The sequence below is a fragment of the Pagrus pagrus genome (assembly GCF_965226575.1).
Source record: "Pagrus pagrus genome assembly, chromosome: 4".
Taxonomy (NCBI): Eukaryota; Metazoa; Chordata; class Actinopteri; order Spariformes; family Sparidae; genus Pagrus; species Pagrus pagrus.
Window position 1 is genome coordinate 14966951 of NC_140188.1, and position 25053 is coordinate 14992003.

At 41.0% G+C, this 25053-nt stretch overlaps 3 protein-coding genes across 4 annotated transcripts in view; 1 reads left to right on the plus strand and 2 right to left on the minus strand.

Moving 5' to 3' along the window:
* Positions 1-1513: 1513 nt before the first annotated feature.
* gvin1l2 (GTPase, very large interferon inducible 1-like 2) lies at positions 1514-8779 on the minus strand (the record flags this gene model as incomplete). Its single annotated transcript, XM_084351033.1, has 3 exons — positions 1514-1754; positions 1898-6902; positions 8737-8779. The coding sequence occupies 3 exons, from the start codon at positions 8777-8779 to the stop codon at positions 1616-1618; spliced, it is 5187 nt and encodes a 1728-aa protein (XP_084207159.1). The 3' UTR covers positions 1514-1615.
* Positions 8780-12474: 3695 nt separating this feature from the next.
* On the plus strand, positions 12475-15831 carry LOC311256185 (uncharacterized protein; the record flags this gene model as incomplete). Its single annotated transcript, XM_084351034.1, has 4 exons — positions 12475-12528; positions 13881-13994; positions 15322-15364; positions 15619-15831. The coding sequence occupies 4 exons, from the start codon at positions 12475-12477 to the stop codon at positions 15765-15767; spliced, it is 360 nt and encodes a 119-aa protein (XP_084207160.1). The 3' UTR covers positions 15768-15831.
* Positions 15832-19627: 3796 nt separating this feature from the next.
* dscaml1 (Down syndrome cell adhesion molecule like 1) overlaps positions 19628-25053 on the minus strand; it is a 105346-nt gene continuing 99920 nt past the window's right edge. For both annotated transcript variants that reach the window (XM_084351693.1, XM_084351692.1), the window contains exon 35: positions 19628-24503. In XM_084351693.1, the coding sequence (XP_084207819.1) occupies positions 23908-24503 (596 nt within the window). In that variant the 3' untranslated portion in view covers positions 19628-23907. The remainder of the gene's footprint in view (positions 24504-25053) is intronic.

Consider the following 25053-nt stretch of genomic DNA (forward strand, 5'->3'; position numbering starts at 1 on the left):
AATTTCATCTAACTAAGAATTGGTTGACACTGTTTGATAAATGTAAAGTGTTGTACTTGTACAGCTCAAAGTATACTGTCATTAATCCTGTCATTTATTTAAACAAGCTAGGTGTAAAGACAAACTGGCATGTAGATGGCAGGTGTGGGACTCCCGGACCCTCCAGGGCGACCTGCTGCATATTGTTTAAATCTCTGCTGCCAGCCTTTGCACCACAAAAATAAGGAAAGAGGACTGCACACTTTTTCGAGACTTAAACATTTTTTAAGCACTTTATCACCAGGTTGGCTCAAAGCCTGGCACCTACAATTGAGCTTTTAAACCCTCACAAGCCTTCAGCCTGAGATCCTTGATGTCACATGGTTGTACGGAGTCCAAGCTAAAGATCAGAGGTGACCTTTGCTTTCAGGCCATGACCTGTCTGAAGGGATCTGTCTAGTTACTCTCAGTCACTGTTAATGTATTTTACTGTATGCAAATATCTTTCAAAGGGCAGTTATAACAGGTAAATTATCTGTATATCACTTATGTTATCTGTCAAGTAATATTGATCAATTATTGAATAAAAATGTCCTTTAGAAGTATAATGGATGGGCAAACGATAAATGATCTAATGTCTAAAATCATTGAACCGTGTTCTTACATCTTTGCATTGCGCTATCTGAGATTCTTCCATCCCACATTGCCCTCTTGTGGATTTCAACACTTGACTTTACCCTACATTCATTCATTTCAGTCGGTTCAGTAATGTGTATATCTGGTACCATAAGAAGGGCAAAGTTTTTCCTGAGTGGCAGAGCAGGAACACGTGCACAGTTAGTGGAGAGTAGTTAAGGTGATGCACCACATTAGAGGATCGCGTCTGAGCTCACAGAAGAAGAGTTGCACAGTGTAATCTTCATCAAGTGTTTTAATGTGAGAAAATGATACAGAGACGTTGTGTTTTGTTACACACAAGATAAAATACTTTAAGGATGTTTGATGGCGATGATGTGGCAGAAACTGTCGGGGAATCTGTGGGATGCACATGATCCGATGCCGTGCACTTTACCGTCCACTCTTTATCCTATGAATCCAAAATAATCTCAGCTTTAATTAAAATAATTTACAGTAAACACAGTACAACGTATGTAAGAAAATTCAGTAAATTACCGCTGGATATACGGTAAGAAAAAGACGAGACAACAGATTTGATATTCCTGCTCTTCCCAAAATCAATCTACAATTTATATGACAAAGGTATTTAAAAGGTATACAGTTTTATTCTAATGTGAAAAAAATGTCATTGGTTTGTTTTGAATGCAAGGCAAGACCTTACAATTTTTCACATTGTTTTGTCTCATCAGGAAGCAGTAGAGGATATTATTATATTAAAAGTGAGATAATAAGAGAGACAATTAATTACACATTACATAAAGGACAATATGTGTTAATGGAAATAGTTAAAAAAACAAACAGACAAAAATAAAAAAAGGTCCATTTGGTTAGCTATTTGTCCATTTTTACCATTACCATCAACATCCTTAATAATTGCCATATAAAATCTAAAACCTGATTAATGAAATATCACATCTATTATGTTAAAGACAGCGTTGAGCGCTGACCAGTCCATATATCAGCACTGTACAGAGAAGGCCTCCTTCAGACTGTACAAGGCCTCCTCTTCTGTGATCTTCCTCCAGTCGTCAGGAATCTTTGCTGCCTCCTGCCCGTATTCCTCTGCAAACCTCTCATTGAACCTCGTCAACACATATCTGTAAATTAAAGAATATTTAGCTCATTTCAGGAACATTTGCATACAAAGTATATATACTGGTATATAATGTACAGATTATGTACGAGAAACATTTAAGATTATATAAGTGTGACATTTAAGCCTTAATAATCCACAACGTACCTCCAGTAAGCACTTGGCATCTGGTTGTTTGGGTCCTCAGGGGAGATGCTCCAGTCTGGATACAGGGAGAGGAGGCTGGTGCATGCCACAGACGTGTCCTCTGTGTCATTGCTCTGGTCTGGGTTGCTTTCAGTCACGCTTTCAGGGCAACTGACTTTGGATAGAGAAGAGGAGTTATGGGGCAACATGCCTTTGGGCCTGTGGAGCAGAGCCCTGTGAACCTCATGTCCCTTCTTCTCCAGCTCACAGGGGGCTCTGCAGACAGGACATTTTTTGTCACAGCCCCTCACTCTGTCGAAGAGGGAGTTGTGGGGCTGAACTGGCAGACATTGAAGTAATTGGGTGATATCCACATTTTGGGTGAACTCCTGTGCCAGATCAAACCGCATTGTAGCCAATAACTCCATTAGACATGTGACAAAGCGATCCCACTCTGTGGTGATACTGAAGAGTGGTCCATCCAGAGAGGCCCTGGTGACATCCACGTCTCCATCTTCCTCTAAAATGAGACACGCTCTCTCCAGCAGCGGCTTTGTATCACTCAACACTCCATTGGTACCTTCTGCCGTTTCGCTCACTGCTGCCACAATCTTTCCTACAATTTCTCCAAGTCTTTGTTGCCTCCATTTATCCAAGTCGGTTGAGTCACAGAGGTGAGCCACCACTGTCTCCTGGATCTTCCTCAGTCTGTAGTCGTCATAAGACTGAAAATATTCAAGGAAGCTTTCAAAGCAGTCTTCCTTTATCAGCTCCTCCAACAAGTTCTGGTGGAAGGCCCTTTGGGACTGATACTGTGGGAGTTTACCTTGGATCTCTTCTACAATGCGCATCCCCACTGGTTTATAGATGTAGGCCGACACCGTAGGTTTGATAACCATGGAGGTGAACGCTTGAGCCACCCTCTGGCACTGGTCTCTCTTCCTGAACTGATAGATAAACTCTGCCAAGTACTTATTCTTGGCCGCAGAGATACATGTCAAAAACTCTGTGTCCTTGGCATAGCGGTCATGTAGTTTTTGGAAGTCTTGGCATGCAGCGCTACAGAGATAAACCTTCAGATCAACTTCAAAAGCTGATTTGATTTCCAGAGTTTTGTCCTTCAAACCTTTTTCAACATTTTCTAACAGTTCCCTAATGTAGCTGTCAGAGAAATCTGCTGGTGAGCTAGATTTATCTGCTGCAAACTGATTGTATTCCTCTATGAGATTACTTGCCAACTTTTGAGCTGCCAACCTCTGTATTCTGTTGTTGTCTTCAAACATGTGCTTTAATCTGCTACGGTATCCAAAGTACTCATCATTAACGTAGAAGTTAGATGTCTGGTTTTGGCCGATGTCTTCAAGCTTTTTCAGGTGTTTCTGAAGCCCACGGCTGATTAGATTCTCTTTCAGGATATGAGTCACTCTTGCAGTGATATCGTCTGTTTCTGAAGGCCTGAATTCAAAGCTGGACAAGATATCACTCCACATGCCCTCAAACTCATCTTCCAGCTCTGCATCTTGAAGAAGAACTTTGGTTGACTTGCTTTTCTCTACCAGGGCTTGCATCTTGAATTCCTCTTCTTTTTCCAGTAACATCTCAAATTTCTTCAACTGTGTGGAAGAACAATGGCTCTCAGTGACCACCTCCAACCTTTGTATTATCACTTCAGTTACTCGCTTTTGGAGGTCATCCATGTTGCTCATTAGGACTGGCTTGAATGTGTCCATGTTGGGAATGTCATCTTTCATCAAATAGGCCTTTACTTTTGACCTGAGTTTGTCCACCTCTTTTTTGACTTCCTCTCTGGCTTCATCCTTCAGCTCACTCATAAGACCATTCTGGATCATAGCGTCTAAAGCCTTTGCTTTGGTAGCGACGATTTTCTTTGATGCCCCCATAAGCCACCTGTCCATGTGTTCTAGGAAACTATCCTCCCACTGGGAAAGCTCTGTGCACAATAAAGAGAAAGCTAAAGCAATGTCAGTATTTTGCAGACCAACGGAGAACGATTCTGCTCTCACTGCGTCCCAAACAACACACAGACGACTCATGATTTCAGGCAGACCTGTGGCTGCGGACTTGGCTGCTCTTTTCTTCAATGACCGAAGGAGGTTTTGCTTCAGCTTTAACACAGCCTCACTATACTGTGTATCAATTGGTTCAGAGAGGGACATATTGCACCACGGCCATTTGACACAGGTGATACATCCGGTGGTCTTTGCATAATGGTTATTAGCATTGTTCATTTCTTTGTCCCCAGTCTCAGTCTGAAGCATATCAGATAGACGCCTTAACTGCGAGGCTTGTAACACGCTGTTTATACCATCATCCTGGGCCAGGAGTTGGCAAATGGGCATAGAGCCACATTCTTTGATGCGTAGGAGAGCATTGGCTATGACACTGAAATCAGTTTCAAACTCAGTATCCGCATGAGAGGAGATGTTCTGCATTAAAACATCACTCAATCCTGTTGCAACAGTGGCCATCTCGTTGTCTTTGATCAGTGTATTTCTTTGGTTGTCTGAGCGGAGACCTTCTACATCAATTAGCAACAGAAGATCGCATTCCATGTCCTTTCTAAGGTTATAGGGGAGACACAGGGCGACCATGTACACCCCTCGAGTCGATCTTTGCCTTCCTTCAGGGAATTTCACCCCAAATAATGCAGAAAGAACCTCAGCATTTCTAGCATGATGTACTCCAAGGTTTGTCAGCACTCGGGTCCTGCACTGTTCTTGAGGTAGACGGCGTCTGAGCTCTGCAAAGACACAGCCCAGCCACTGCATGGGGATGTTTGAAGCATCTCCATCCATTAGTTCAAGTGGAATCCCATAGAAAAGAAGGTCTGTAGCTAAGCTAGGGAGGCGTAACACGTTCTGGCTCCCACTGCCGGGGCTGATGTGTGTTAGCTCAAAAATTAGGCCCATCTCACGCAAAAAGTGCTCAAGGCCCAGCCAGGTTGGATCAGGTTCAAAAGGTTGCGACCATGAGGTTACCTGATCTTCAATGGCAACATCTTGGCACATTTGTTGTTGGGAGGAAGAAGCTGAATCTGAGTCAGCTACTGTCAGCTGTGGTTCATCTTGCTGTTTCTCTTGGAAGCTCAAGGTTCCATTTTCTTCAGACTCCAAATGATTGTTTTGGTCCTCAAAGACTGGATCTGTAATTTGTTCCAACCCGTTTTCAATCACTCCTTCCTCTTGAATTTCTTTTTTATTTGACATCATTTCTAACTGCTGCTCTAGGACCGAATCATCTGTGGACTCGTGATGGTCTTTCTCTTGTGGCTGTTGTTCTGTGGGCTTTTCTGTAGACTTTTGCAAGATGTGCTCGACCTCTTGGTCAATCTCAGCTTGTAACTCAGAAACTTGTAGTTCTGTGATTACACTCTGCTCTTCATTGTGCTCCTCTTCAAATGATGAATCTGTGCAGAAACTATCACTGTCCTCTAGATCGTCATGGGCTCCATTTGTGAGCTCATCCAAATGTTCCTGGATGCCATATTGCTCTTTTATCTGCAGGTTTGTGAACAGCTCTTGCTGACTGTTTTGTTTTCCAATTTGCATCAACTGAAGCTTCAGCTTCATCCAACTTAGGAAACAAGTCCTCTCCACTTTATCTGTTGTGAAAAGCGCATCGGTGAAAATCTTCATCGATGGGGTCATTTTGTAGCTACTCAACTCGACAAAGATGTCTTTCTTTTCCTTTTGCAGTTGGGAGTTGATTTCTTTTCCTTCTTTTCTCTGTTTTCTCTCCTCCTTTTCTATTTGGGCCAGTTTGCCCCACAAATGCCCCTGCAAAGGAAGCTGTTTCTCTTTAAATTGAGCAGATCCCTTGTCTAACCCTTTCAATACTTCCTCCACTGTGGCCATTGCCTTTTTACAGACAGCCCCTTCATCCACACTAAGGCCTAGCTCCTCTGCTAATGTTGCTGCTGCCTCAAGTGAAACAACTTTCAGTGTATCTGGTAAGAGATCATTCAGGGTTTCAGACAGCCTGTCAGCCAGTTCCTCCTCACTCAAAGCGCTCCCTTGCAGGACTGATCCTCTGGGAAGCCCGATTACTTGACCAAGGTTCTGATCAGCAAACCCCACAACTCTGTTTTCATTTTCTGCAGTGTCTGATAGGTCAATCAATATGAGCTTGCTTGCCAAATCTTTGCAAGAAGCAATAAGCTGTCTTTCTTTCTCTCTAAGATTCCCACAGAAAACAACCACAGCTGAAGACGTTTGACATAAAAGGCTGAGGTACTTCTCATGTACACTGGCATCACCACGCAGGTTAGAGATGACCACAGGGACAGGGAACGTATCTTTGGCAGTGTTTCCAGTGGGTAGATACCATCCTATCTCTACAAGACCATTGGAGAGTCTTCGGGGCAGCTGTCCTCCATCCATCCCTCTGTGGAGAAATGTTTCACGAGGAGATCCGAGTCCATTTATAACATTGTTTAGCACCTTTGACTTGGAGACACCACAGCGGCCAAGCTTCACACAAGAAACCATTGGCATGAATGTGCTAGCCAAATCCCCCTCGTGGACCTTCCTGTGAGACATCCATCGGTTCACAACACCTCTCAAAGGCCAAAGAAGGAAGTGACTGGGTTCTTCTGGATCTATGTTCGGAAGTATCAGGGGCACAGCAAACTGGCATTGCACCATGCGTGCAGTCATCTCCTGCTGAAGGAAGGTGTTGGCAGACATAAAGACAGCTGTGACTAGATCAAGGGGGTTGATGTCACTCTGGCTTTCCCCCAAACCATTGATCATCTCCTCGGGTGAGTTATTGGCACTGTTTGGAACACCGTGCTGATTTTTGCAGCAAGGGCTCCGTGCATCAGGGCGAAGCAGCCAAAGGCGTTGAAGGAAAGCATATGGTAGATCTTTAAGCTCTAGAGGAACTTGATTCTCAAGAGTCCAAGTGCTGATGTCCAACATAGACGCTGGGTCCAGTCGTGTAGTCCAGAAGGCCTCAAGGCCCAGCTTATGGAGAGTCTCTGCCTGGGCATTGTTCTTTAGAGGCTCTGGTTTGAAAAAACAAGGCAATAATTTAGGCTTTGGATTAGATGCATTTTAAAATCATATGAGATTTCTTAGTTTTATGCAGTTAAGTGTGAATTTATATGATCAAGATAAACAGCCAAAGAATTTGGCTTCAAGTTGTTAAAATGTTCTAGTTATACTTTGGAAAATGGCAAACAAAGGAATTTTCAGTTACATGAATTTCTCATACTACATACTACAAAGTTGTATTGTTTTGTTGAAAATTAGAAAAAATACATCTTTAACCTTGACTCGTACAGCATATGAATTATGTAGCATGTTCTCTCTCCCAGCTCATCAAATACGACAGCTTTAGTTAGTGGGCCCAAGCTTCAAACTATGATGCTACTTGCCCCTCTAGTGTCAGATTTTCTGCTGCACTGCTCCACGATCAAGTTATCGATAATAAATATACAACATCTGGTTAGATGTTATGTTAACTTAAGTCACAGTTTAGGCTTAAGCACCAAAACTATTTAGTTAGGTTTAGGAAAATATCATGGATTGGCTTAAAATAAGTATGTTTGCTCTTACTTATGTTATGTAACGTAAATTACAAACAAGACAACCTTTATTTTGCTTAGACAAAGGACTCAAACTCAGACTTCTCCACAGTTGAAGTCCTGCGTTTGCACCAGCCAACCACCCTCAACCACCTCCCAATGTGGATGGTCCACACTTCTTATACCACTACCCTAGATGTGTGCCTAAATCGTCAAACTTTGAAGTGTAGGGCCACTGACCAAGCTGCCAAATTTGACATGTTGGGAGCGAGAACGGGCTGGATTATGTTTATTGCATGTCTTTAAATGGCCTTGAATTGAGTTCTTATCAATACTTAAGTTATACTCTTCAGCTGTTGCCTCAGACTCATTTGATGTCACTACTGTCACTACTTATCATATTGACACCCTATTTTGTTAATGTTAGCTGTAGCTTATTAGACATTACATTTTATTCTCAGCTCTGACTGCAAACAAAACAGCAGTGTTATCTTCAAACCGACTCTCCTTTGGTGACATTATCGTCAGGGTTGACACTTGCTGCCACCAACTCAATTATCATTACAGAGTAAACATATTAAAACACTCGGCATTTCTGAGCTTCCATCCAACACATCCCTCCTGGCCTGCACATTTATCTCATTCTGTTCTCAAAGCCATAGCAGTCACAGGCAGCCTCTGAAGTGGTCAGCTCAAATTAATTTCTGCTGTCCTTAATTACATAAACAGACCTCGCAAAATTAAACTTCAGAGCTAACCAAATTATTTGGTATCATGGTTGCCGTGCACACATTAAGAATTATTGCCACAGCCTTTGCTAAATGAAGCGCTGAGTGTAGCTGCAGAATGCAAACGTATTTGGATTAGCTCAGGTTTTGGGTAAACACAGACAATGTGTCGGCTTGGATTGCTGCAGCAGTGTATCTGAAAAGATGCCACTTATTTGTTTGGTGAGCTGCACACCTGATAATTAAAATAGGGCAATAACAGATGGATCATGGGTCACTTAGGGTAATTATACTTTGGCTTGACACAAAGCTGGTTTCTTGAGCCATATACAGCATGCATAACTCTCCAAATAAAAGTAATACCTTTTCACCATTTATTGATGCTTGCAGGCCTTCCTTCAAAGTACAAGGTAGGTGTTTTTAATCAATTAATCTTATCAATTTATTAAACAATATCACGTAGATAAAGTACAAAGACAAATCTTTTGAGTGTAGAACATTAAGACATCTGCAATTTCTTTAAAAGAAATAATGTCACGATGCCACAACCCCTAAAAAAATCATAAAAATAAAAGTGAACATACTTTTCTTTTTGCTGCTCAGCCTCTTAGGCAGCTTGACTGACATGATAAATCCCGCCGAGTGTCTCCCGTCTCCGTTTTAAATGAGTTTTCCTCTGCCGGTCAGCCACTACTCATGTGGAGTGTTGACTGGAAACCTGTGATTAAAATTCAAAACACAAACATCACTGGGCTACAAAAGGCAACACAACACAGTCAATAATACCTTCAACATTCTTTGGCCTAACACCACTAACACCACATGACTGGAATGTGAAAACCTCTGTTGTCCTACTTACAATAGATGAGAATATGTTGTAGGCTGCTGTCTTAATGTCATTGTGGAACGTACGGAGGAGGCAGGTTTGTCCTGACTTTTATCTTCTTGAAATGCTTCAGTGAAGCAGTACACTCCTCCCTGTTTCAGTTTGCTTCTCACAATAAAACACAGCCCATGACAGGCTGAACTGGACCTGCAGATACGATGGTGTCTGCTCAGGTCAGGAGACTGTCGGAAAGATAAAGCACACAACTGAGAGTTCAATATTGAGGTGACTAACCATTCGTTTTAGCACTTCACAACTTGAAGCTCAAACCTCTTGTGATTTATTTTTGAGTGTCGCTTTTCCAATTTTGAGCAGTGGCCATACCTCATTGTTGAAAAGCTGCAATATTGGCTGAAAAAACAGCTGCAGAAATGATGTTTGTTTGGCGGTGAGAGCATAAGGAAAGAGGTAAAGTGTCATTTTATATAGCTCACCACGAAATACATAATTTTTCTAGTTTGGATAGCATCTATTGTGATTTTTTTTAAGCTAACACTAGTAAAAAGCAGTGTTTGAAGACCTACTCAGAGCCCCAAGTAAAAACAGGGAAACCACAACGTCAAAATTCACGATTACGAGGGAAAGTCCTGCATAAAATCCTACGTTTTTTTTTATTTAGATTGTCATGTATTACAGTATTAGATTGTCAGTACTGATGCAACTTAAGTATTATTGTACTTTATATACACTGAGTTTATGGTTTAGTCCAGTGGTTCCCAGGGTCACAAGAAAAGTTGGGTTGTTGTGAAATGTATATGATAACTACATTATCCCTCTTTGGGCCTTCAACAGTTTAAAGAGGAAATATCTCTCTAGTACAACTGCTGAAAACCAGGTATCTTTTTTATAAAAGGTCAAAAGTCAAAAAGGTTGGGAACCACTGGTTTCATCTTTAAAAAATTGTATTTAATTATTTGATTGTACGTTTATCTCTGTAAGCTTTTAATCATAGAAATTAGTCAAGTACAGTTTTCTCAAAAAAGATTCATCGTCTTATAGTATACTGTAAGCATGAAGCAGGTGCAAGTAACTCAAGATCATACTTATGCATGAGTACTGTGTAGTGGCTTTCCATGAGCAGTAATTAGAGCACTAATTATTATACACTTCGTCATTAGGATTAATCCAGCAGTCTCTCCCTAATGATCTTTTATTCTACTGTATTGTTTTTGATCCTGATACAGAGATGTTTAAGCTGCTCATTACTGTAATTATTTCCTGATTTACCCTTATTATAAAGTGTTGCCTGAATTGTCTAACGCATATAATCACATGTTTATTATATATTTCTTTCAAAATAAGGGGAAAAAGAAAAACATTGCCACTCAGGTAAAGCCAGTTTTCTCTGTCTGCACAAAAGATGTCTTGCCGTGCAACAAGTATGCTGATTCATGTATAATTTCTCCAATAAGACAAATATATAGACTTTTAATGCAAATATGTTATGGTCCCTGTGTTCTTTGCTAAAATTTGTACTGTATAATAATGTTCTTACCTATTTCTTCTCTGGTAATTGCTTGGTAAAAGAAAACGAGAATCCTTCACATTTTAACTGTCACCATGTGATTGCGTGTCTCTGTCACAAGAGCTCTTATACCAGTCTGTTCAGTGATAAGACACATTCCTGCACTTCTTTCTAATGCCATAAGAACAACATGAACACCAGTCACATGCACAAATCAAGACAAGATCACACACGTGACATTAGTGCTTATGAAAAACGTCTTTATATGACAGACTTGATATTCAGATAACAGAAAGCAGCGTCTGTCCCTCTCAGTGCTGTTGCAATGTGTCCACAGAGAACTGCACAGAGGATTATCATTGTCTGCAAGGGTCAGAGGAGACTCCAGACAATGACGCACAAAAATCCTGAGTCATGTGTGATCTCTCAGATATAAGTCTATCTGAATACTACAGATGAATAGCTGGCATACTGATGCAGACCTTTCTTAATAGACAGGCTATTGTCCTCACTATGATTTGATCTTTTCCTAGAAAACCCTGCAACATAACTTTTTTACTTGCACGTCCAGGTGACAGGGGAGTACCTGTACCCAACATGCTGGACTTCAACTACAACTTATTGTCTCAAAAGAAGTTTGTTTTGCAGGTAGACATTAAAGAAGCTCTGTGGAACTTCTGTGTTGTGCTGGAAGTTGTTAGTTTATGTTAGCAGACTCCATTTCTAAACTAACCTTAGCTCCTGTTGTTCTCTGTCAGCACAGCAGGAAAATTCACTGAGAAGAGTCCTTCACAAAGAAATCCACCGTCAGTATTAAACTACCGGCACAAATCGTCCACAGGCTTGTGATTGTGTGCTTGATTGTCTTATTTTTCATGTCACGTTACAATCTGCTCCCACTTAGCCAATAAAAAAGTGACTGATAAGATTGGTTTGATGGATTTGATAACCAGATATGCACTTTTTACATCTTAAAACATCATCGGTCAACTTAATCTTAAATCTCATTAAATAAAAGCAGGCTACATTTATAAATCTACACCACACTTCCTGAATTTCTTTATATGTTGGTTCCTTAAAACCCATTATTTAGAGCTAAATCTGGGTTGCAAGTTTGTGAAAATTCCCTTTGATTGATTGATTGATTGAGCCATGTGAACAGTTATCTTTTTGGAAAATGTTTCAAAGGATCTGGATTAAAAATACATTTATTAACAACTTATTAAGCATTTATTCATGATTATGAACATTAATAACAGCATTGTTACAAAATAAAAAGGATAAATACCAGGCAATTAGATTTTTCAGAACCCAGTCACAACAAATGCGCTTTCACTAGATCTATAAAGCATGGCTAAATGATTTATTAACCATAATTTAGTTCATTAGTTGCATCTTATAACCACTTTAAAAAGGGTGCCCTATTAGAAACTGGTACCCATGTGTCAAAATGTCTCAGACTTGTTTGGGATCATCCCTCCAAGTCACACCAGTGAAGCACATGAGTTTGTATCCAAGATATTTGAACTACAAGGGTAAATAAAAACAGTACATTAGAAATTGGTTTTCTTGGGGTTTTTTTATTTTTAAAATCTAACGTGTGAATTAAACCTGATCCGGCTCGACTGCTGGAGAGATGGAAGCACACCTGAAGGATAAGTGCTGTGCAGAGGAAAAAGATTACTGCCTCTCTATTTCTGTCCTGCAAAGCTCTTTAGCAGTCTTACTGTCGTGTGTCAGAGACTGTGAGAATGAACCATGTGCATGGGTGTGAGCTGGTTGTGTGTACCTGAGAAACTCAACACTGTGTGTTTAACTGTCCTTCCGCTGAGCAGCCCATCATTGCTTTCTTGATTGCTCGGGCCTGTTCCTGTGTGGAGTTATCTTTCCTGCAGCAGGACTGGGGAAAGTGATTGAAAACCGAGGAAAACATTAAGGATTAATAGAGACACTAAAGGGAAAGTGGTCAAGATGTTGATCACCATGCTTACAGCCATGTATATGGTGGTCCGAGTCGTAGAATCGGTAAGACAATTAGAATGATAGAATAGAAATAAGAGTAGAGATGGGAAGTTGTTAATTATTTCTGGAAATTAGATTTAACATTTATTAAGTGTGTTGAGCTAATATCATGTTTATTTTACACATGTTTTTAGATATTAGAGGAAATGGCAGCTCGTTGTTTTGCTGCGACCATGACACTGTGTTTTCCTCAGCCTGCAGGTCTTCTGTGTCAATATAAATCATATACATCAGGTTTATCAGGTTCATTTATTTAGACAGCAGCCAAATGTGATTATGGTGATGTTAAAACATGCAGTCAGTTTCAAATTATAACAAGGCTAGTATCGACAACATCCAGGTATAATTAATGTGATGCTGAACCAAACTTTTTATGCACTGAAAAATCTGACAAAGTGACTTTACTGAAAAGTGATTACCTCAAAATTACAAAGTAAGGTAGAATAATCTTAAAAGTTTTTAGCTGGTATAATTTCAATTCAATAGTCTACTTTAATTGGTACTTCAGGGGTTATTGGTTTCCTGAAGTCAACTTTAAAACTTACAGTGTGTGCAGCATTCCTCCCACTGATCACTCTCTGCTTATTATGTAACATCTCATGCTCATGTTCCTAAGAAATGATTCACCAGTACAGCAAACAAAAGAGTTAAGTACCAGGAAAAGATTTCTGTAGACCAAACTTGACTGAAAATTGAAAGGTTTTAAGATTATTAGAGACAAACCTGAGCCATGAGGGACAAATATGTTCAAATTGAAAAAAAGGTCTAGAGTTGATGATTGAGGTAGTGTAAAAAGTATTTGGATCGTTGGATCCTCATATGTTTGTAGTGTTGCTGTACTGTGAGAACCACGTATCTCTAAATAGTGAACTTTCCATGAGCTCAGAAAAACAGCCCAGTTTTCAGCTTTGTGACTTTGCATTTACAGCTAATCCAAGATGTTTTTTTAAATAGTTTGTGTAGCTGAAGAAGAAGAATTGTTCACTAAATCCTTTGGTTTATCACAACCATTCAATATAAAGACATCTGGAGATACATGCTTTTTGCCGGAGAGGAAGGGTATGAGAAATCGTAATCTTAAAAGTAACTAGTAACGAAAGCTGTCGGATAAATGCAGTTGAGTAAAAGTATAATATTTGCCTCTGCGATGTCGTGGAGTAGAGGTATAAAGTAGCATAAAAGGCAAAGACTCAAGTGCAATCCGGATTGCAACAAAGTTTGGATGCTGCTTGAAATGTTAATAAAAACAGAACACAATCATTTGCAAATGAGCCGTGTTTACTGACGAAAAATGTATAAATGAATTATTTTAAAATGTGCTACTTTTGCTAACTGGAACTCATTTTCACTTTCAGATAGGGATGCGGTTTGCCCGGCAGGAGGACCCTTTGCCTTACATGGTGTCCCAGCCTTTGCCTTGGCAGATTCACTCAGTGTCGCACAGCCGGAGGGGCAGCAAAGCAGAGGAGGTTAGTAGTTGCTGTCACACAAGTCTCCATGCTGACGCACCAAGGCAATTGATTCATTACAGCTAATTCAAGGCACATTCATTCTGCACGACTAAGTCATCCACTATGACCACATCCTCTCTGCTGGGGTCCTATCAGGGTGATGTCATCACAGAGGCAGTTTTTGATGAAAAGCAGATAAGTAACATTTTATGAAATTTGGGCTTCCCCAGCCTGCATTGGCGGGAAGTTCACGCTCATAAATTTAAAAAAATCTTTTTATCAAGTGGCGAGACCGAGCATGTGGAAAGTTCAGATGTCAAGCTTGACTCAGCATGTGAGCATATAAGCTTGTCACACGTTCTGTGTTTCCTGAAAGTGTCTCAGAGGAGCAGCATACACTCAAACAGCACCAGCCTAATAATATATTAAAACTAAGTTGAGTTTTGCACATGACCCCTTTTGGCCTCAGTGAATCAATACATCCTTATTCAGGGATCAACACTGTCCACAACTTCTCTTCTTTTCTGAGCAGCATCTCAGCCCGGAGTGCACTCCTCTCATGTTCTACCAGTCTGCCGATATTTTGCGCTGTATTTTTCTGTGCTTGAGGAAACCGTTTACTTCTGACATAGATCTGTGTAAAGGAGATACTATCAACTAAAAGCACAAACATGGGCAAAAAGCTAGACAAAGACAGGAAGAGGAAATGCGGTGGGTAACCGAGGTCACACGTGTTTTGACGAGAAGGCGATAAACAACATCAGCCCACAAAAAAGTCCTATGAGGTATAAAAACATAGATGTTGGCGATGAAAGACGCCACCTTGACGTCTCCGGTAAAAGGAGAGAAAGCCTCACTGATGAGGTCATGGAGCCGGTGTGTGGGACTGAACGCAGGCAGGCACACAGCCAAACTGACAAGTAAGCAGGCTAAACTGGTCCAGTCCTCAGCCTCTGGCCTGCCTGCCGCTGCTCTGCTTGAGCTGTAATCCCAATCAAGGGGATTTGTGTTTGAGGTCATTACCATTACTGTAGATAGAAAGGACACACACACACACATACACACACAGAGAGAGAGAGAGGCAGGTGCAGTTTCATGTGAATTGCACATTCATTCCTGAAGGACTGCACATTTTGTACAGCCGAGTAGAAGAATTTTGCAAAAGCGCCTGTGTGATTATCTGCTGCATGTGTCTGATTTGGGGCCGTCGGTGGCATGTTAACAATGTTTCAGATGAGATTTTAACGTTGATACCTGACTGGTATCTCACTCGCACACCTGATTCTTCCCTCTGTGCGTCATTCAGAGTGTCATCTAACGCACTGATGTCCTGTTTCTTTCACAGTTTGACGGCCTCAGGAGGAACAGCATAGGGGTGTACAGAAAGAGTAAGTAGTAGTGATAGTTCAATTAAATGCAGGCTATTTTTCTGCCACAATAAATCATCATCGTGACGTTACCATAAGGGTTTTATCAAATCAAGCATCAGAAATCCAACTCAAACTTTGTTCAGAAAAATAGCCCGCTCATGTCAAAGCTAATGTGTACACCGTGTGCTTGAACTCAATCATTGCTACAGACTATGTCTCCATGGCCTTTGCTTCTGCCTCTCTGGCTGTACCCTGTGCCCTGTCATGCTCAGACTCCAACGGCAGCAACGGCACGTGCTGCAGCATGCGCGCAGTCTCTCCTGTTCCTCCGCTGAGCCCCGTTGAAGTCGAGAAAGCCGCCACCACCATCCAGAGCCATTTCAGGAAGTTCCAACAGAAGAAACAGAAGAACGGCAAGTAGATGGAAAAGGAGGGATGGTGAGAGACGACAGGGAGCAGGTGGGGACGGCTCACCGAAGGATGGATTGAACTCTGTGCTGACACACACGAATGTAAATGCACGCTCATGTGCAAATGTGCATTCACATTGAGTAGAGCTGGATTAGTGATACAGTATAAACAATAGCATACAGTAAAAGATTACTTGTAATACCATATTTAAAAAAATGTGAATAATTATATGTGAATATTACTGTGTATCTGAACGTGAGGGTGTGGGAGTGACTGTGAGTGTGCTGTCATACATATATATGACCAGTGTTTTGTGTGTATTAATATAAAAATAAATAATCACATAATTTGTCAATATTGTGGATCTTTCAAAAATAAGCTGTTTCAATAAACTCCTCTGTAAGCCTGTGTCCTGTTTCATTGCAGCATGACGCCCTCTAGTGTTTCGATCAGGTTCTGGATCATGTTTTTTCAGGTGGTTCATTTCTATTCATTAATAATTTCAAGGGGCTGTTCGGAGACCTCAAGTGTTCAGAATTAAATGAGTAGGTAAGATGTTAAATAACAACATGACTAAAACTAGACTGTGAAACAACAATGACTGTCCAGTCAATAAGAACAAAGCAAGTGTCACATAATTATTTCATAATGCCCCTTTTCATTACAAAGTCTCTGTCGAGATGAAAGGAGAAGAAAAAAGAAGTGTTGTGAAGCAATAGCTGCAGGAATTAAATAACAATTACCTGCAACAAATCTATTGTCTGATAGAGGAACCAAATTAAATTGAGTTTTTAAAACCGTTTCGTATGTTTTGTTTGTATTCATTCATACTATTTTTCATTTCATGTCTTAATTTAATTCAACACTTTTTTCTATATGGTCCAAGAGGTTTTTCTTCAGTTGAACTATAGAAGCTCTTGGGTCCGTGTACGTTTCGTTAGTTTGATTTTTCCTTTAAACCGAACTATCAGAAAACGAAAGTAAGCTGGTAATTTGGTTTTCCGTTTCAAACCAAAAACCAAAAAACCAAAATTCAGGCTGGTTTTTTGGTTTTTTGGTTTTTGGTTTTAAAACGAAAAAACGAGGAAACCAAAATCAAATTACGGTTAAATTTTGATTGTCTTTTCGTTTTTTGATCTTAAACAGCACATTAAGGCCGATGACTGACCGGAAGTGTCTGAACTTCAAAATAAAAGCCCAGTGAATTAAGTTTTAGCCGTAGACAGTAGATGAATGGCCTATAAAACAATTCTTCTTTGTAAATGTTGTGTTTTGAGCACTTAATACATATTCAAAGCTGTGTTTATTTTTACACATTAGCGACAAGCTCATCGTTTAGTTCATCTTCTCCTCGCTGCGCTGGGTCTCTGTCTCCGCTGCGCACGCTGTAGCGCTTCGCTTCCATTCAGCCAGATCTTTTTCACAGCGTGTTCTGCCGCCCGTCTCCGGTCCCAACCGGGCTGCGGACACGGAGCAGAGACTGTCCGACAGGCTCTCCCTCTTTGAAGCAGAGGATGAGGTCAGCTTCACTCCCGCTTCTGATCTTAAACAACACTGAACTTCAAAATAAAAGCCCAATGAATTGAATTATAGCCATAGACTGTGCTGACTCAATCCGACCCTGAGATCTCCAACCCCGGGCGTATTTGGCAGGTGGCAGCGGCCCCTTTATGGTTCTTTTCTACTGTCCTGATCGTCCCAGCTACACCCAGGCGCAAGAGGGCAAGAGGACTTCTTGTCCCACCACTCTCAGGAGTTGTAGTGGTAACTGTTAAGTGTAGCCTTAGATGAGGGGATCACCTCCGCCGTGCGTAATAGTCGCGCGTAATGACAGCTCTTCGCCGGTTACACACAATAAACTGCGCGACTTCTTGCATGTTTGTCTCATGACATGGTGGAACCTACACAGAGGTATACAGACAGGTGGATCAGGCGGCAAATTGATATGACAGCTGGTTCAGGACGTCTTCGTCCATTTATGGATAAATATGGAGTGGAAGTTGGTTCGTAGCTACATTAACTGAGTGTTAGCGTCACACAGCATTATTATATGCCGAAAACAGTGTAGGCTATTACTGGCTTTGTGTGTGCCTGACAGTCTTATCAATGAATCTACAGTTATCCCACTAGCCTACAGTATGTCCGCCCATTGCGAAACTCATTCCGTCGCCAGCAAGCATACAAATCATAATAGTATCATTGTTAAGATTATGTCAGTGACAGACTTCGTTCCAGTGTGATGTTTACAGGACATTGAGTGTAAATCCTCTCTCCACACTGGAGATCCAATCACAACCTTTATTTTCTCCTTTTAAAATCCATGTTGTTCATTTACCAAAAAACACCAGCAGGTGTCGCACTGCGAGCATACCCTCAAGGTCATCTCATCCGAAAAGTTTCATAATTTTTATCCATACTTTGTGCTAAACAGTTTAATTACTACACATGTGGAAGTCTGATTAAGTGTCATAATTCCTCTCTGTAAAAAAACCCAAAAAAACCAAACCCACCTCCCTCCACCTCACATCCATTGAGTCTGGAGTCTATAGGCAGCCAGCTCACCTGTGAGGCCTTTGCCCTGAGAACAAAGGAGCTGGCTGGCCTCATCCACAATTGTTGAGCTGTGTATTTGATGTGACTTACCCATTTCTGTTCCACACACACTTAGTATATTTAATAGTTAAAGAAGATTATTGATGCTAATTTCTACCCTCTGTCATTACGCGCGACTATTACGCACGGCGGAGGTGATCCCCTCATCTAAGCTGCCAATTAGGCTACACTTAACAGTTACCACTACAACTCCTGAGAGTGGTGGGACAAGAAGTCCTCTTGCCCTCTTGCGCCTGGGTGTAGCTGGGACGATCAGGACAGTAGAAAAGAACCGTAAAGGGGCCGCTGCCACCTGCCAAATACGCCCGGGGTTGGAGATCTCAGGGTCGGATTGAGTCAGCACAGTCTATGGCTATAATTCAATTCATTGGGCTTTTATTTTGAAGTTCAGTGTTGTTTAAGATCAGAAGCGGGAGTGAAGCTGACCTCATCCTCTGCTTCAAAGAGGGACAGCCTGTCGGACAGTCTCTGCTCCGTGTCCGGAGCCCGGTTGGGACCGGAGACGGGCGGCAGAACACGCTGTGAAAATGATCTGACTGAATGGAAGCGAAGCGCTACAGCGTGCGCAGCGGAGACAGAGACCCAGCGCAGCGAGGAGAAGATGAACTAAACGATGAGCTTGTCGCTAATGTGTAAAAATAAACACAGCTTTGAATATGTATTAATGTGCTCAAAACACAACATTTACAAAGAAGATTTTTTTTTATAGGCCATTCATCTACTGTCTACGGCTAAAACTTAATTCACTGGGCTTTTATTTTGAAGTCCAGACACTTCCGGTCTGTCATCGGCCTTAATGTGCTGTTTAAGATCAAAAAACGAAAAGACAATCAAAATTTAACCGTAATTTGATTTTGGTTTCCTCGTTTTTACGTTTTAAAACCAAAAACCAAAAAACCAAAAAACCAGCCTGAATTTTGGTTTTTTGGTTTTTGGTTTGAAACGGAAAACCAAATTACCAGCTTACTTTCGTTTTCTGATAGTTCGGTTTAAAGGAAAAATCAAACTAACGAAACGTACACGGACCCTCTTGGCTGAGAGGTGAAACGTCTACAAGAAACTGAAACACGTCCAGTTGCCTACGATACAGCACTTAGTACCATGACCCGGATGACTGACAACCTTCATCAACATACTGTAGATCTTGAATACTCTCACAAACAGGTGAAACATTCAGTTCACCACAGTTAAACCTGGATGATACAGAAAGCCCTTTATCTCAAATGCCACACGGTTGTGAAAGAATGAATAATGTCGTCACAGTTCATAAAAAGATAGCTTTATTGCACAAGGTGTTGAGTACTCTTTTTCTGTTTTTGTTTGTTTTCATAGAAAAGAAAATGTAGAGTTAAACACAAGCAATTGCAAATTGAAGCAACGTTTTCCCCATAAAAGTTTAAGGAACAACCTCTGCATTTTTAAAATGTTTTAATTAACCCCTTTTTAAATTGTTCAATTCACCGTTTCCATTTTTCTTTTATAACCAGCAAAATTTTCAGAACATGCAATGCTGCTGTCCTCCCCCCAAAAAGTGGGATAATTAAAAAAAAGGCAAACTCTAAATAAAGCAACCTGTGACAAAGTAAAAAAAAGGAAATAAACTAAAGCGAAAAATATATTAAAAAAAATATAAAAGGAGACAATGCAACCAAATGTCCTGTAAAAGAAGAAATCAATATTGTTAACTATGCATGGTCCACTCTGACATGTTTCAACTGGTCCATAAATGAAGATAAAGCAGTGTCTGTATAATTCTATAGTTTTTTCATTAAGTCCTCTTCTGTTTCATTACAATAACTTCAGTTCAAAGTTTACATTGTGCCCTGGTTTCTAGTGAAGATGTCGAAAATAGTACTCATTTATACAAAACACTTTCCTATGTACACAAGTCTTCTATTATGGAGTAGAAATTATGTTGTATAGGTGGGCAAGGGGTACAGTGAGAGGGGGAGATCTGATTGGTTGAGCAGATGTGGAAAAGGTTGGGGAAGTAGCACGTGTGAAGTTTGAGCCTTATAAACGCAGATTGTGTCAGTTTGAAAAGTACGCTGTTGCGTTTTAAGGAAAGAATCCACCATAAATCAGCCATTAGTCATTTAAATCCGACCAGACGTTAAGAGCAGCTGCAGTTATCATGTTCAATGAGAAACTGACTGTAGTGTAAAGTGTTTGTGTTATCCTTTCAGCTGAATATTGGCTCTTACATTAGGCCGGAAAAAAGGTCAACATCTGGAATTATTTAGGCCTGAATCACTCACAAACACACTTCTGCATTACAGTCTACTTCACATAAATCAGGCTATGTGGAATTAAATACAGCAAAATATGATTTACACTTTGAAATAAATAAACATTACTTCCAAAATACATTAAAGGAATAGTTCAACATTTTGGGAAATGCTGAGAGTAAGATAAAAGGACTGTACCGAAAGGTATTACGGTTATTTTTATTGGACAGTTATGAGAGTGTGTCGATCTCAAAACAGGGTATTTTCCCAAAATGCTGAACTATTGTTTAAAATGTTACACATTGTGGATATTGTCAGTAACACTGTAAAAGTATCAGATGGTGGAAATTTCCCTTAAAAGTACAGGTCACATCGAGCAAACTGACAGCAGATCTGCGTTTTACAATAGAGGCAACTTCACTGAAAATTGGGGAAAGCAGGTTGGAAAGGAGTTTATTTCATCACTCCATCCAATATCCATACAACTGGAGTAAGCAAGCCTCTGTTTTTGGTTGCTAACACAGGCCCGCCTCATTCCCAAACTCTTGTTTGTCTGAAAACACGACTCGAAACAGAAAGGCCAAAAGGAAAGGCATCGTAAGCATTAACAGTGAAAAGTAAAATTCATTTCTCTCCTGTCTAGTTTGAAAATAAAAAGGGAGCATGAATACATTTATGAGTTTTTACTGTGTGGTATGTTTGTTGGCCTCATGTCCTGGAGTTTGGGGAGGACTCGCTATGACACAGATAAGAAACAGAAATACTTGTCGGTCTGTTTGTCTTCGTTAGTTATAGTCAGATAATGGCATTGAGTTTGTGAACACACCTTTGGAAGGTACAATACAACATTTTACAATAGGCTCACTTACTGTATAGGCTGTCCTTGTTTTACTGTTTTCTTTTTCAACACCACACTTTCTGCACTGAGCCATAGACCACAGTTAACCAGCGACACAATCTCACACTATAATTCGACTTTACTGTGCTTTGTCCTTTCAGCTGCTTTACCTGCTGCACAGGCGCTCGCAGCCGGAACATTTACAAAATCACAAGGGGGTCATTGTATCATTCTTCAGACCTCAGTTTCACCATTTAACGTTCTTTCACACCACTTCCTTTCTCTCCAAGATCTCCCGTCCATGGTTGTGCTACCCGTTTAAGCTTCCCTCGTCTCGTTTCTCTTCCTTCCTTCTTGCAGTTTTTCACTCTGAGCGATTGTCTTGTGATCTTTTATATATATTTTCAATTAGAACGGCTTTTATATTTCTCTGCTTTTTTCAATATTCGTATATTTGCTATATATTTGAATAGAAATATATATGTACATACTTTTGAAAACAAACATATATCATATCTTTTTTTCTATTGCGAGAGCCCTGATGTTACGTTTTACCATTTGCAAAACATTTGGAGCAACTCTTTTTTTGGAACGATCTTTGTTATGGGATTTAAGCTTTGGGAGAAGAAATGGGGGGAAAAAAATAAACTTTAACAGATACAGTACCATGCATAAAGCTAAAATAAATTTCAGTGAGGTTGAGGGACTTGAAAACACATCTTTTAGTTTTGAAGACCACTTATTTCTGAAGAAATCTCTCTGCTGTGTAAGCCCCCTCCCCGTATCCCTAACGCAACTGCAAATTCTGTCGACACTTGATCCCTTCGTCTATAATCTCAGTCATTGTCTGAAGATCATTTCATACAAATATGATTTTTTTCCCCTTCTTGTAGACATCTCAATAAATTTGCTGTATGTTTGCAACTCTCCATTCAAGTTGTCATTGAACGTCAAATAGCATTTCTGCCTGTCTGTGCATATTAGACCTCTTCTCTCAGTCTGTCTGTCTTTGCAGCTAGCCGCAATGCTAGCAGTAGGTCACAGTGACACTGTATGGATATGATGGGGGACTGGGTGGGTAGGAGTGAAGGTGGGGAAGGATAGGGAGAGTGGAGTACAGGTAAATGGAGTTAAACGAAGAATAATAGCATTCTGGCACCATGATGAGTCATAAAAAGGGGTCTCCTCCTTGTTTGTTCTGAGGCAGGAAAAGAGAGAAAGAAAATCTTCCCTATCGTCTGTAATTTCTCTCTTTTGAACCCACTTCCTCTTCCCACTTAAGCAATGCTGTCAATCACACTTAAAACAAAGTTCTAAACGCTGGACCAAATTAGGATCATAGTGTTACATCGTCAGCATCATCATTGTTACTGTCCCCGAATCCCCGTTCACAGGTACAAAATGAACAGTGTGTGTGGGGGGGGCGGGGGTTCAGTTTTGACACAGACGTCTGCCCGAGAGGTCAGCATACTGATTGATTTTAAAAAGGTCCACTGTTGGTGTGTGCCTGCCACATGTATACATATATATATTTACACATATACACCCACACGCACACACACGCAGGCTTGTGAAGGTTTCTGTTACTTGGATCCATTCTAACGTTTTCTTAGTGCACATGAGATTATATTTCCATCATCGGAAAACAAACAGAAAACTGACGAAAAAAAACAAAAAAAACAAACAAGGTTGGATTCATCTTTCACTTGACGATGCTTGACATTTTTTTTTTTATCTCCTCTGCGTTGAGTCTGTTTATAAAAGCATCAATTAAGACAACTATGCTGTGTCATCCATTGCATGTATAAGAAAAAATCTCCACGTCTCAAAACTGGTATTGAGACGGCAGTCCTTGCGTTGCCTCTCAAGTATGAATCCACGATGGAGTAACCTCTCAGAGCCAGTGTTAACACCAAGGTTGGTGGTTTATGCATACAGTAAACGCATCCTGCCGTGGCACAATGCTGTGATATGAGCTCTTCTTCCATCAGAGACCAGAAAAGTAACATATTTAAAAACCTAAAAACCTCAAAACTCAAGCGACCTGGTTCATTCTACGACTGTCTTGATCCAGAAGACAAGACAGTGCACGTGGAAAGCATTTTGTGCATAAGTACTGTGTCCTTACCAGAAAATGAATGGATGAAGTGAACAGATAAATCATGTGTGGTTTGGCAAGTGATTTCCAGGGTGATGAAATAAGAGAGAGAGAAAGATGACACAATAATAATAGAAAGCAATCAGGCAGAAAGAAAGGCAAACCCCTGTGCTGTGGAGACCCAACTCTGACCCCTTCATACAGTAGTGTCAATGGGAACCCAACCAGCCCCCTGCAGCCTGGCACAGCGCAGGCACTGACGGGTCAGCTGTGCATGTGTGTGTTCCTCACCCCACTTTTCCATAGAGGCTCCAGGCAAGCGCTGGCTCGACCAGCATTAAGAGTTACAGTGACAGGCCGCAGTGATGGCAGGCTACACCAGCGTGTACGACTTGGAGTAGGCCCCTGCCTCCCTCCCTCCATCCCTCTGCTTCTGCAGTCTGCCTAAGCCCGAGGAGCTGCTCTCCAGGAGAGAGTCTCTGGATCCTCCCATCTTGGAGGAGGATGAGGAGGCACCTCCAGGAGTCCCTCCTGTGGCTCCTGCTACCCCACCTCCACCGGAGGATGATGACGCCCCAGCAGCTGCAGCGGTAGCAGCAGCGGCTGCCGCTGCACTCTGGGCCACTGAGGCAGAGGAGCCGGGCATGGTGAGAGTCCTCTGAGGGAGTGTGGAGCTGCTAGAGCTAGCAGACACTCCTCCACTCCCACTACCTCCACCACAGCCTCCAGCTCCTCCAGAGGAAGCCCCGGAGGAAGTGAGGTTGGACAGGCCGGAGTGGCCCATGCTTAGGGCCTGCTGCTTTGCAGAGTCCATAGTCACATGACGGCCCTGGGTGTGGTATGCCCGCTGGGCGAGGCCACGAATAGAGGCTTCACGTGGTGGAACCACTGGACATGGGTCATGATGCTCCGACTGCTTTCGGAAGAAGGGATCTGACTTCATGTAGAGGGGTAGGTTGCAGTAGTCACCTGGAGGAGGAAAAGTCAACGTTTATGTGACTGACAAAGCCTGGAAAAGCTGAAGCCTGTGGTGCCTATATCAATTTTGTTAATGACATTTTAATAAACCTGTTGTGGGTCTTTTTGTCCGTCCTTTCAAATATTTTCTTTTAAATGTTCTTTGTTTTTTCTTTCCAGTTTTATTATAATGAAGAAAAAATAATCGTACCGAAAATCAAATCCCTGTGTTTTCAGAATATCACAATGCCTTTGTTAAAAAGAAATTACTTTCTTCAAGAAATTATTTTTTCTTGTCAAATATTTTAGTTTTCCAAAGTGCCAGATTAGACCCAGATTTAGAAGGCCATTACATAAAAAGACAATCATTTATATTGAAACACATATGTATTACCTATTCTGAACATCATATTTTTGTAGAAATTAAAATATGATTACGCTGAATGGTGAAAGGTTTTACATCGTTCATTTATAAAGTCTCCTATTCTGTTGCTATCTTATGTCTTATGACATCTGAGCCAAATCAAGTTGATAGTAAACATTCAATTAAGTCTGATTCAGA